Source organism: Passer domesticus, chromosome 4, assembly GCF_036417665.1.
Source record: "Passer domesticus isolate bPasDom1 chromosome 4, bPasDom1.hap1, whole genome shotgun sequence".
NCBI classification, from domain to species: domain Eukaryota; kingdom Metazoa; phylum Chordata; class Aves; order Passeriformes; family Passeridae; genus Passer; species Passer domesticus.
This window is the reverse complement of record NC_087477.1, coordinates 68682573-68697122: the sequence shown is the minus strand read 5'-3', so window position 1 is coordinate 68697122 and position 14550 is coordinate 68682573. Positions and strand designations below refer to the sequence as shown.

At 37.1% G+C, this 14550-nt stretch overlaps 1 protein-coding gene across 15 annotated transcripts in view; it reads right to left on the bottom strand.

The window, feature by feature from the left end:
* The window catches only part of LDB2 (LIM domain binding 2), a 363575-nt gene that overhangs the window by 127090 nt on the left and 221935 nt on the right, over positions 1-14550 (bottom strand). For all 15 annotated transcript variants that reach the window (XM_064418575.1, XM_064418576.1, XM_064418578.1 and 12 more), the window contains one exon: positions 14430-14532. In XM_064418575.1, the coding sequence (XP_064274645.1) occupies positions 14430-14532 (103 nt within the window). The remainder of the gene's footprint in view (positions 1-14429; positions 14533-14550) is intronic.

Genomic DNA, 14550 nt, shown 5'->3' with positions numbered 1-14550 from the left:
TTTAAAACAGAAGTGACAGAAGAGGAATACTCAATTGGCAAGACATGTAAACCAGAAAATACTCATGTGCCAATATTGTCTCATTATAGCATTTCTTAAAAATGGTTTTAACATGCTCCCTGTAAACAATATCTTTTGTTTGCTGTCTCTGCTATTAACTAGCACTTTTAGTAGATCCTAAGATGTCTTTAAACAATCATTCAACTTAAACAGACTTGAATGACTATCTCATAATACCCTCCACAAACAAGCGAAAATAAAATAATGACATTCTTCTTTCTAGTAGGACATCTAGAAGTTGGGTAATGATGAATGCTTGTCCTTGCTAACTCTCTAGCAGGCCACTTCATTCCTTTCTTGTAACAAGATGCACTTGTGGTGGTCCAGTCCATGGAAAGCCCTGTTCTGTAGACTGTGCCATAGCTCTCTCTGCTTCTGTTGAGAAGCTACACTGCCATTTCTGTCCTAGCTAATGCCCCTGTGGACATTACCCTCATTTCTATTACTGATGAGCAGTGCACTGATCAGAATGACCAGGCACACACACCTGTGTTCAGGATAGCAGTTGCTTGCCAAAGAGAAGCAGGCATTGATCCTAATTCCAGCAGCTGCAGCAAAAGCCACACCAAAAGCTCATGTTCCACTGCAGTGTTCTCAGATGCCAGGGGTTATTCAAATTGAAGCTGACAGAACAATCTTAATCCTGCTTCCCTGTGCATCTGTATCACAATAATACAGAGTGTAATTACATGATCACATATATTTGCACAAATGAATTTGATAGTATACCAATTTACCACAGTATAAATATATATGTGTACACCTTTCTATAATCAAAGAGACATATCAAGGTATATTAATACTTATTTGAAATCATGCAGTTCACAATATATCTACTGACATATTGGTTACATTCTGTTGAAAGTTATTGCTAGGAGCAGCCAAAGTTATATTTATTATATCTGGGCTCTCTACTGTAGAATCACATCATCGGATCCTAAAAAGGTCTTTTGTCTTTGTTATTATTAAAGAGAATTGATGGGGGGAAAGAAGCTTTAGAAGAAAACATTTTGGGATTTAAGACTGGCTTTCAAAGTATGCCAAGAGCAAGCATGATGACCTTATTCATGGGATGTGGTTTCTGCATAGCACTCCAGGACTGTCAGATGGGGCTGATTCCTCAACCCAGCGTGGGGGAAGTAGGTCCAAGCAGTAAAACAAGCTGCTACCAAGCACTGGAGGGGCTGAGACACAGCTGTAGAGCAAGGCTGCTCTCACAAAGACTAAAATAAGCAAAAAGTGGGGGGGATTGTGTGCTGAACAGTCTACTTTCTCCACAGCTCTAGAGCAAAAAAAAAAAAAATCAACCAGGTGTTTGAGGAAGAGGAATTATCATCAGACCAGAGAAGAGCATTGTTACAGGAACATGGGTGGTGCTGAGTATATAGGATAGACTCCTCCAGGACTTAGATGCTTTCCATAGAAATAAGGGAGAACAGCAGAGGATTATTAGGTCTATGGTATAAATGATATCAAAAGTAAAATTAAATGAACTTTTTATCCCAGGATGGCACAGATGGCATCTGACAGGGTGCCTAATGAAGGCATCTGACAGGGTGCCTAATTATCACAAAGGAATTCCTACTCCATGCCTAAATTCACACTCACCCTTTAGGTCAGTTAGGGAACACTTTTCTAAAGTCAGTGGCTGAATCACCTTGCTTTGGTCCACGATGTGGAGATGTCTCCAAGCTCACAGACTGTACAGCCCTTGTAAGAAAGGAGTCAGATGGACTCCAGGGATGCACTCAATGCATGCCAGCCACTAACAGGCAGATAGTTCACTAGACCAGGCTGGAGCTAGTCTGAAATAAACCTCTGCCAAACATGAGCTGTGTGGAAGTCCAAGCCCTCAATACTGCAATTCTGACTGCACTGCCTGCTGATGTTAGTGTAGCATCCAGCTGCCAGCACAGCAGATTATAAATTAAATCAACATAGTACTAGCAGTACAAACTTTACCTTTCCAAAGGTGGCTGGAATGTATTGTCCAGAGTTTTTCTTTCTGTTTAGTCAAGAACCTTCTCCCTACCATAATACAACTCCAAAGTTGTACACAAATTCACACTACAGGATGTGCATGTTTCACTAAGCTAAGTTTAACCCTTCTCAATATAAGATATCCTCTGTTTGTTTCATTTGCATTTAAAAAAACTATTAACTAATTCTATTAATTGTGCATGCATAATGTAGAAAAGAAGAATACTGAACAGAAACAGTCTGGAAAGGAAAGACATTCCTTTGTTTTCCAGCTTGATATATTTTTTCTTGGTGCAAGTCCATGTGGTTCCAAATCTCTTTTTCTTTTCTTTTCTTTTTCTTTTCTTTTCTTTTCTTTTCTTTTCTTTTCTTTTCTTTTCTTTTCTTTTCTTTTCTTTTCTTTTCTTTTCTTTTCTTTTCTTTTCTTTTCTTTTCTTTTCTTTTCTTTTCTTTTCTTTTCTTTTCTTTTCTTTTCTTTTCTTTTCTTTAACCATGACCTGGAGCATCCCTTTGGATTACAGAATTTGATGCACAGCCAGCCATGCATGTGCAACTGTCCCTAAGAGCCAAGCCTCAGTAAAGCTGGTGTGTCTACAATCTTGAAACAAAAATAGCTGTCAAATCAAAGCTAATTTGCCACAAAAGAAAGCACAGATCCACAGTTAAAGAATACCAAACTAGTCTGAGTTCAAAATTGCTTTAAAAAATAGGGACTTGAGTTTATAAAAGAGAATTGTATTTTTAATCTCTTTAATATAATTTAATAATGGAAGAATTGATTTTCCTTAAGGCTGAAGGTGGGGGTAGGGTTGGGGGGAAGAACAAATAGAGGCAATATCAATTCTTGAGAGGGAAAAAAGTTTTAAAGTCTGTCAGCAACTAAAAGAGGGGAGGGACACACAAACTTATACAGCAGACTGCTACTATCACACGTGACACGAAAAATATGTCAGTTTAATGTTCCCTGGACCAGGGTTTCATTTTACCTTATTTTAGTGAATTAAATAATGTACTACAAAGGAATTTGGATCCAAATGAAAGGAACAAGATTGATATCAGGATGAAAAGTAATGCTGTATTAATTCAAGTTCAGACATTAAAGAGAAAAATAAAATTCAATTACATAGTGTTCTAATATTTCTGGACTAGATAAAATTGTATATAAAAACCTTTATCATAGCCAAATGGAGTTGGGAGTAATGAATTTTCAATAGATACAACGAAATGGTCAACATCTACTCTCAGTACCCAGTGAACTGCATAGATGGAGTTGACTCAGAAGCGGCCACTGGACAGAGAGCTGTGCACTGCTGCTTCTCTGAACATATTCCTGTACTGTATTCAAAATGGGAAGCTAAGAGTAGCCCACATAACAGATAAAAATCAGATGTTTGAAACTGAATGGTGTGCAAAAGGTAACACTGATTATGAAGGAATAGCACTTTCATGACCTTGAAATCAAGGCACAATCTCTTTGGCTGAAGGAACACTTACATGTAGGCAGTTTATTCCGGAGCAGAGCTATGGAAGAGACATCACCCCAACTCTGCATGTGATAGTGGCCCTCAGCAACAAAATTTTCTCAGCCACTGACTGTTGATTCATATGTCTTGGCTGGGTGGCAGCAAGGAAACAGCCCTACACAGTGTAACTACAAGGCTGCAGGTAATGCCATGTGTTGTGGCAGTATCTCCTCAGCAGCCCAGAGCTTGCTTGCAATCCTTCTCTTGGCTTTCTCATACAATATACAACCAACACTTTCAATGACCTGAAACAAGATTTTTCAAAGATGAGCATATCTGGAACAATGGGCCTGCATTATCACTTTTTCCTGCACAGGCAGAGATGGACACCAGTGTCCTTCAGGGGCCAGGATATTTCCAGCAGTTCAGTAGAAAAGTAGTTCAAACTCCACAAAACCAAAAGAATATTATAAATCTTAATCATTCTGTTCCAAATCCCATACATATACCTATAAACTGTCCTCTCTGAGGTAAACTTTTAATAGTATCTATGTACTGAGTTCATTTGTCTTGAAAAATCCTAAGCAAATACTTCAGAGAGACCACTTTCTGTGAAAATAAGGAGAGAAGAAACAAGAAATGCAAGGTACTGCTTACACTGCTATATGCACCAGAATGAACTTAAAATATTATGGTATAAAACCTATATGGATCAGAAGAGTGGAACAGCAAAATGTCAGCAACATTTTAAAGGTAATATAATTTGGAGTGCAGAATTCAATATGATAAAGAATGATAGTCACTGTATAATATCTGAGCCTTCCCATACATAGCAGACTTAAAAAAAAAAATCATGACTGCATTAATTCAAAGAAACTTTCAATATGGAATTGGGAATTGTATCTCAGTGTCCAGACTCAGCTTTTGGGTCTATTTCTACTAATCATGGAGCTGCAGCTGACCCAGTTTAAATGTATTTCTATAAAGATTCTATAATTTTTGGTGATGTTGCATGTTGTGTTCTCCTAAGCCATTTAAAATATTGCACTACAGTAAATACCTAGTGCCTAAAAATAAGGTACATCATGTGGAGCAGCTCTATTGCATCATAGAAATACAATGTAAAAGTCTTAATAAAGTTTTATTTGTACATTAAACACAAGCGTGCACATTTTGTGTAATAGAACCTGCACTATATTAGGATACATGTTTGTGTATTTGACTGTGTTCTATTTGTGTGTGCATACAGGTCTGCAAGATTAAATTTGTGGGCAGAGGAGCAAATATTTTATTATCTGAACTTTAAAAAGATCATCTGTGATACAAGCCCTGTCCTGACAGTGCTAAAGCCATGAAGTATTCAACACCACTAACTGCGCTGGTAAGAGTAAACGCACAATACAGAATTTATAAATTATTATAAAGTCATCCTCATAAGCATAACTTCCCAGAACAATTAGGAATTTGTACTGGATCACTTATACCTGAGGCTTCAAAAAAGGGAAGAAAAAATCTTCCCCCATAGTTTAGTTATTCAGTGCTCTATAAAAGGAAATTTATTTCTTAAACCTTCAGGCAATCCATGTGCTCGGAAGTGTTATAATTTATGCCAATTGTGAATAAAAATACTATACTTAATTTAATTCCTCTCTGTTTTAGAAATGAGACAACAATATGAAAATATCCTCTGCCACAAAACTTCCGTATTTTTTTATGGTGTTGCTTAGGTAATTCATAAACTGAGGTGTTTCACTTCTGAAGAAGAAATTACATGAATGTAACAAAAGAAAAGGAAAAGCATGAAAAATGCAGAAAAAACAATTCTTGACTACTACAGGAAACATGAATATTCTCATCCAGTCTTGTTTCTTACAGGAACTCTGTCACTATGTTAGGACATTTTTCTGAAAGAACATAACATATATTAACTTATCATCTTAAAAATTACTTGATAACTTTAAAAGTTGCGGCACTATCTACTGGATATTTTCAATTTCATGAAAAAAAAAATCTAAAATACCTCTATAAGAGCAACACTTTTAATTCTCAATAAAAGAAAATTAATGTATTGACAACATCTGAAGCCAAACACAGTTATTCAGCAACACAGAAAAAGTACTGACCAATTCCTCAGAATTGCCATTACACTATGCACACAAAACAATTAGAAAATTATTTAACCTGAATTTTAAAATAGTGTAAAATTGGTTAATATTTTGATCTAAAAAGCTTTATTTCCATTATTTAGCATGAGTTTCCATCATTTCATTAACATCACCTCCTGCAGAAAGAACTGAATGCTACATAATTTGGACCAATTGGGTGAACAAAAGCCAAGCACAACAAAGGGATTATTTGTATTGAGCAGGGAAAAAGTCCATAAATCACTGTGATTCTCTCATGTTAATTTTGCCTTTATTCTTTCTCCTTCTGAACAGACCCAAGGCACCTCTAATGTGTCACGTCCTATGATATTAAGATTTCTCCCAAAGAGGGTTTATCACTTAAATTGTTTATACAGCAGCAGAACCAATCTGATTGACTGGAGTTTCAGAAATTGCAATTAGAGGCTCCATATAATTGCACAACATTCATATTTGGCATTAGTAGCCCTTTTCCATGTCCCACTGCACTGACACAGGGTCTCCCATATTGATTTGTACAACATACTTAGTTACAAGCAGAAAAAATCTGGGATGTCCCTTTGCAAGACATCTGAAAATGAACATTATTTGTTAGGATAGAGAGAAAGAGGCTGATGAAACAGTTTTCATGATAAACCTTTCCGTGGAGTACCTAACTGATGCTGTGTGTGCACACAGGCAAAATCCAGACATGTTGCATGTGGCTGGCACTTTGCAGTGAAGCCTCCTTTTGTGTTTTGAAGGTATTGGTAACTCAGAGGTGCAGGAACACTAAGCTAGCTAACAAGACTGCAGCTGGCAGAGGTGAAAGTCTAATTCATACCTGCTAATTGCAAATCAGGAACTAGCAGGAACTATTCCTTTAACATCTGTCAGTAATATGGAGAAGATGAAAATGCTCTTTTGAAGGAAATTGGCAGAAAATGCATATGCAAAGTCTTGCTTAGCCAGCAGTATTAGAAAAGCATTATTTCTACTACTCAAAATTAGAAATAGTAAGGTGTTTTTAATCACAAAAAGGTTAGCATCCAAGATGAATAAGTTGTTCCAGAAGTGGTCATGATGGCTGAGACTGAACCGAATAGGGACTGAAAGCTGGCACCAGCTCTGGACCAGTGACTTCAGGGAAACACAGGTGAAGGTCAGACAGCTCACTGAGTGCAGGAGTCCACAGCCTCCCCAGGGAATCTCTCCAAACACTCCATTTTTATCACTGGTAAGAGTGAACCCCACTTTTTAATTTTTTTTATATTTTTTTTTAATTTTTTTTATGCAATTTAAGGCCTTCATCTCTTCTCCTGCTCATCATGGCTATAGAAACAGACCACAGGCCTTTTCTTGAGATGTCCTGTTATTATGACCCATTTTCCTCATCCTTTTTTCCATGTCTTCTCTTCTGCAGACTGATTGACTCAAATTCTTCAATTTTTCTTAGTAAGTTTATTTCAAGACTTTTGCTTTGCCCTGGACACTCTCCAGTCAGACCACATGTTTCTGTACAAATGCCATCCAGAACATGCATTCAGTACACACAAAGAAAAGGCAATCCCAGTCATAGGAGAGATACATCTGGTGCTTCAGAATACTGGATTCACCATAGCTCAATTTATGGGGAGAAAATACAGAAAAAAACTATGCATGAAAATTAAGAATCTGTTAAAAAGACTTCCAAAGATATCTAAAAGATGCAGCTAAAAGGTGAAAAAGAAAAACAATTCTGGCAAAAAAAAAGTAAGTAGGAAAATGAAGGCAATAATTAGAAGGGAAAAAATCCTGATAATTATGATGCCTGTAGAAAATAAAAACAGAGATAAAAAAGGGGGAAATGTTCTATAAAAACATCCTATGAAATATACAATATTAGAATGAGATGCTGAAGTTGGCAGTGAAAAAATTGTATCCACAAATATTAGAGAAAATAAGACTTTGAAATTTATCAAACTTTAATTTAATTTGGGAACAGAAAACCTTTCAACATTTAAGAAGCTTTTTTGTTCCACTTTTGGAAAGAATGTTCATTTTGAGAGAAAAGTGCCTTCTAGTCCATTGGCAACTAAGATGGCTCTTAAATAGTATCTATGAGAAGCAAATGTTTTGAAATTAGGAGTTCTAAGGGTTTTTTCTCACATTTCTATCTGGTGCTATAAAATATTAATTAAAGAAATAAAAGAACTACTGGGGGAATTTTAAAAATCCGCTACTGCTGAGATGATATTTAAGGGACACTATAGAGTCAGGGAAGAGCATAACATAATACACTTGCTTGATATCAATCCAGACAAAATAGTGAAGAAAATTATACAGGATTTAACTGACAAAGATTGAAGTGAAAGGGATGCAATTAATGCCAGTCAACATGGGTTTATGCAAAATACCTCTTGTCAAACAAATCTCACTTTATTCTTTGATGAGCTTACAAAAGTTTGGGTGATAAAGATAAGTGCATGGCTGTAATACACTTAGACTCCTGTAAAGCATTAAACTTTCTAGTGCATTACTTATATTCTTTCTAAAGTTTATTAATATACAATTTTCATAGAGCATATGTAAAATTGATTGAGAACTCTTTAAAACATCAATTTTAGGAAGTAATTGTTAATTAGAAATCATTAGCTGGAGGATGGAGGTGCTAGTGGTGATCCAGGCAATTGTGGACCTTTTACATCTGATTTTAATGAAATTTTTACCTATCTTCTGAAATTAAACTCAAAACTATTGCCAAGAAACTTCAAAAAAACCCAAAACTAGAATAGTTGTATATAAAGACAAATATCAGGTAGTCACACAGAATAAGCTGTCTCACAAAGCCAATTTACTGTGTTGTACCTGAAAGCTCAAATGATGTATAATGACTGTGATTTTTTTGGGAAAAAAAAAAATAAAGGGAAAAAGAAAGAAGATGTTCCTGGAAATAAAATAATCTTTCTCTAGGCAAATTTAATTTTCCCTCTAAGACTTATAGGAGAGAAGCTAGATGAGAGTTTTAGAGAAACCTGGGGTGATAATGTAGCATGCTGGCCCCTCAAACCATCTTTTTGAAAATATTATGCAAGTGGGTAATGTGTAATGAACTTTCCCTGTTTATTCCCAAACTATGCTTATAAGAAATACCCACTAGAGGTAGCTTCTCACCATTAAACTCTGCATTTTTTTTCAATAAAGGACTATAAAGTTACCTGCATTGCACAGGTTATAAAAACATGGGAAAATTCACAATGAATCTGTTGCAACTTCCTTGCTGTGTATTAATTGAATAATTTGTAGTATGGTCTAAAATGCACTTATACAATATATTCTAAAGGCACACAGAAAAACTTGGATAAGCACTTCAAAGTTGTGGATTTTGCAGCTTGGCCCAAAGCTCTCTCTGAAACTATTGCCCAGTAATCCAGGCCTACCCCCTTCCTTCCTTCCTTCCTTCCTTCCTTCCTTCCTTCCTTCCTTCCTTCCTTCCTTCCTTCCTTCCTTCCTTCCTTCCTTCCTTCCTTCCTTCCTTCCTTCCTTCCTTCCTTCCTTCCTTCCTTCCTTCCTTCCTTCCTTCCTTCCTTCCTTCCTTCCTTCCTTCCTTCCTTCCTTCCTTCCTTCCTTCCTTCCTTCCTTCCTTCCTTCCTTCCTTCCTTCCTTCCTTCCTTCCTTCCTTCCTTCCTTCCTTCCTTCCTTCCTTCCTTCCTTCCTTCCTTCCTTCCTTCCTTCCTTCCTATCAAAAAAAAAAAAAAAAATCAAACAGGGTTCATGATCCAAGTAGAGAAAATGAAAAAAAAATAAATAAAATGCAAAGCATGGTATAGTTACCTTGTACATTCCAAACACAAACTGCGCTGGAAATTATAACAGAAAATACATATTCAATTATCAGCTACAGATTCAGAGCAACAATAAAACTGAAATCACTATATTTTCCTAAGGATAGGGAGAGCAAAGAGCTCAAATTGTTCCTTTTGAAATTTCTACTGTGTAACATTATGCAATGCCATATAAAATTGGGAGATGAAAGCCTATAAAAAGTGCCTGAAATTCTCAATATATTCTACATCTATAAGCTTAAATAAATCCATTTCGAGGACTCCATCATATCTACCACACATGAAAATTTTTTACAGCTACAAATGTAATAGCTCATGCTTTTGCTTCCTACAGTATTATAGTTCCTCCATGCACAGAAATCATTTAGTGAACAGAAGAAAAATGTAGACAAGCTCTAATTTTCTGTACAGTGGCAACTGCATTCATTGCGCATTAAAATAGCACTTTCCCTGAAAGAGTTAACTTTCTAGCTCCTATTCTCTGCAGTGCTGCATAAACACTGCACATTATTCTTACTGAGCATGCTTCATCTTTCCTGTCTCCCCAGTCTTGGGCTGTCAATCACCTGTCAGTGCCTACCACATCAGCACAGTGCGCATCACCAGGCTGTCAGCACAGCAGCTGATGAGACTCTGCTAAGAGCTGTCAATCAAACTTGTTTCTCTTATCTGTTCGGGAAATATTTTGTCTCAGAGAAACAAAGAACCTGGGCAACAATGGATCAGAGTCTAGTATTTACTCTTTTACAGGGATAGAAGCCTCTTAACAGGAAATGAATGCTTTATCCACAACAAGGAAACAAAAATTCTGCTTCATTAGGCATATTTTCTTTTTTTTGGTTTTGTTTAAATCCTATTTATTTCTTGAACAAACAAATCAGGGCATAATATATTAAAACAAATTTATTTTTGCTCTCACTGTAGAATGAACTTCATGTGTTTACATCCTAGTTTCTGTTGACTATAATTCAGTGCAGTGTAAGACAGGTAGCATCTCTACTTTTGGGAATCTTTCCCTGTCTTTAAGCATTGGAATGTGTGAGGTTTCTCTCCATCTCAGGGTAGCCAAGCTACCCTGAAAAGCCAGACAAGAGAAATGCATAATTTACACCTTTGTTAACTTAAAATATATCTTTATTTTCTGCAGCATTTTCATTAAAATTTCAACACAAAATTCTGTAATGTAAGTAGGGTTCAGACCAAAAGAATAGCTGAGGGGTATAAGCAAGTAGGAGAAAAACATATTTTCAGTGTGTGTTTGAAAGAAGATAGTATCTTCTTTCTGGAAGGCTGTGCCAGGGAGAAAGGATTGCAGAAGGTAAAGTTCTTGCATGTACAGAAATCAAATACTGAAGAAAGACAAAAGGAACTGCAAAGATGGGCACAGCAGCTATTTCTGGTCTGACACAGAATCTCTGCATGAAAAAGTTAAGCTGGGCTTTCAAGTCACATCTATCTAAGGCAGAATACTGTTCTGCACAGATAACTAGGTCTAGCTCTAACAAACCTGGCAATCAAATTAATTAAAGCAGGTGGATCACTGAACTAACAAACCTCTGCTCTTCCCAGGGCATAAGTAAGTATTTTTACATGCTGTGCCATGCAGATGCAGGGGCATTTAAAGCTAGCTCAAGTATCAGTTCATAGTGTTGCCTGATGTGAAGCAAAGTAAACATAACCCAGTGACTTAAAATCCCCATTTTGAACCATATCTATTTTTCCTTAAAAATGAAAGCATCTCAGAGCTGACAGTTGAAGAGAAACATTGAGAACAGCAAAGGAAAGAAAACTGCTTTTCTCAGTATAGAGAGGAGAGCTGTGAAACAGGGTAATGTGAATGAAACACCTAAAAATATTTTGTGTTCTTCATAAAGCTTCAGTTTTGAGCCATGAAAATAAATAAACAACTTTGTTTTCTGAGACAGCAAAAAAAAAAGTTGAGTTCACAACCCTTATAATCTCTTGGACAAAACTGTATATTAAAGTTAAACCAGAAAGGGAGGCAAAAAAAAGTGGTTTTTTGTTTTTTTTTTTTTTTAAATCTTCTACCATTTACATAAACACTGATTTACAGGCCTACTCTGAACATTTGCACTGGCTGTGGAGTTGGACTGTTCAGGTAAGAGCAGAGGGCAGAGAGAGCCAGCTGGGAAACAGGCTATGATACAAAACTCACAGAAAGAAAAAGTTTACAGCAACCAAGAGAAAAAAACCCCAAAGAAATTTGGGAACTGCACTCAAGATCACTGCCCAGCAGCCTCCCAAAACATTCTAGAGGGACTTTGAAGAAGGAACCTGGGGCAAAACAGTGTGCTTCTTCATGTCTCTGACGGCTTAGCACAAGTGCTAAATAGCCCCTGAGAAGAAGAAGGAAATGGACTGGGAATTGCCATAACCCAGAGAAAATGAGGCCATGGACAGCAAAAAAGTTTTGTCCTTTCCACACACGCATGCATGCAATGGAGTTTTTTGAATTTGTTTGCTCCAAAAGAGAATATTTTAGTTTTCAGAAGAGGGAAAACATTGCCCAAAGGAAAAAAAAAAAAAAAAAAAAAGGTGGTGGCCACAACCAATGTCAGAGATGTAAGCAAAGCTCTCACAGGCTGAAGCAAGACAAAGGCAGGGAATTTTGACCTGAATCCTAGAGCAAAGGCAAGAGGTTGGCATCTTTCATCACTTTCAGCTTTATAAACAACTTCTCAAAGGATGCCTTTTTCTCTTTTCCTGGGCCTTATCTTGGTTCCCTCCATTACTGTCTGTGCCTGCAAGAGTAAGAACAAACAATTTGTCTTTTCTCTTTCCTCTCTTCCAGTTCCAATGTGTTTAATGCCCTCTCCATCCTAAACAGCATACACACTAGGCAAGGAGGCAGGTGTCTTGCTGGAGACATCATAGATGAAGACAAGGGCAATTTTGTTTCACTGCTTTCAGAACCCCATGTTTGGTGCTGCAACCATGTGCTCCTAACAGGAGCCACAGCCCCTGGTCAGCAATTCCACCAGCTTGGAATGTTCTGGGTGTCACTGTGGTTCTTGGGAGATGCCAAGAGCACTCATAAGAGAACAGCAGAGCCAGCAGAGCATGGCTTGGACAAGCGAAACTGAGAGCTGTAAGGAGAGCAGACTTCTCTGTTCTCAATTCCTGGTCATGGTTTTGGACACAAAGTTCCCAGCTAGGAAGAGAGAGGTACTGTTAGCATGTAACCTTCACTCTGCAGCCACCACAAGCAATGCCAAAGGTGTCCCCAAGCAGGGGCTTGGACAGCACAGAGGCCTCCAGACTCCTCTCAAAGCCTTCTCAGAAGGGAATGGAAGTCTCAAACTGGAACAGCCACAAGCATGCTCTTCAGAGTTTCACTGAGTTAGAATACTGCTCATGTCAAAAAGCATCATTAATACTACAGTTCAGTAACTGTTGATTTACTATTAACTATTCACTACTTAGTAAATATTAACTAACAAAGGAAAGGAAATATTAATTACCAGCAAAGAGCCTTAAATACAGAGCTTCACTTCCAGATGCTGAGAATAAACCAATCAGTTTGTGCAGAGGTCAGAAATTAAAACCAGAGGAAAAATTCTGCGTACTAGTCACTTTTAAAAGCATGACAATAGTAACTCGACCTTTCAGTCATTCTTATCAGCAACAATGCTGTATTACCCAGTATTACCTCATGCCAAGCTGTCCCATTTACAGACAATGCAACCATTTTCAAGCATTTGTGACAACAGGAGTATTTTACACGTTGACAAATTCTTTCATATGCAGCACTGTTTTCCAGAACCACAACTCCCTCTGATCTAACTGGACATTAATTGCTTTTTTGCTGATGTATCTGTGCCTTCTGGACTGATAACACAACTAGCAAATCTGATATCTGACAAGTTGACTCAACCTAATCAGGACAGATCAGCTGTTACTAGCATTGCTATAGGCTGTAATTTGAGGACCTTTAGAGAATTATCACTTGCTTTGAAAAGCAAGAAACTGTAATTCTGTCAACACTAATCCCAGAAACGTGCATTCTAAGTGGTTGTTATTTTTTCTCCAGAAGAAGGTAACACTTGTCAAATAAATACCTGAGATAATTGATAATAGGAATTAGAAGTATGTGAGTGATAGGCTGACAATCAGTCACTCTCATGAGAAAGAAGAACCTCACAAGATTCAGAACATTAAATAGAGAGCACAATCTGTCACCATGAAGCAGGGGTCATTCTGAATGGAGTAAAACAATTGGCAGTGCAGTTTTTCAATGTTTACTTCCCTCTCTGTTGCTTGGTGCTAAAGCTGAGTGAATTATTCACTTCAAACAATTTGTTCGATGAATTTTATCCCTTTTTGCTGCTCAGTGTGTGCAGGCAATGGATTCCAATGCCATCAGATTTATTCACTGCTTCACTTTTATTCAAGCTTTCACTTAGTGCTCAATGGAGAGTATTCTAGACTTCCACTGCTGCTCAGACAGCATCCAAGGCTGGTCCTTAATGTGGGCAAGCAGCACAGATCCACACTGTTGATGGAATGACACTTATCTACATCAGCAAGGATATAGATTTTATTTTGTTGTTTTTCTGATCCCTCTTTAATTTTGGAAGCCCTTCCAGCAATAATACTGATATTTGCTATAAAGTTCCCTTTCTGTGAACAAGACTCAACACTTGAATTTTTGCAGAGGACAAATTACCAAAGAGTGCAAGCACAGCTACAAAGCACATTAATTTAAAAAAAAAAAAAAACAAAGATTATATTTTATTATTTGCTTCATTCCACTAGGAAATAATTTATTTTCATGTAATAAAACTCAGAGGAATTCCATAAAAAATGGATTCCAAATTCATGGAATTCTTTAATGTAACTTAATAGTCAGTGAATATACACAAGTGACTGTCATTGCCAGGGTTGCATCTGTCTTGTACAGATAAACTGTTTTTAGAAACTCATACTTAACATCAGAACAAAAAATATACATTTCTTACTGTATCGCTTTGGTCCATCTTCCAAACAAAATGAAAGTGTTAAGGTTGCATCATCTTCAAAAAATTCAGTTGCAAAGGCATCCCACCAGAGGTTGTCACTATCCTAGGAAGCAACAGATCA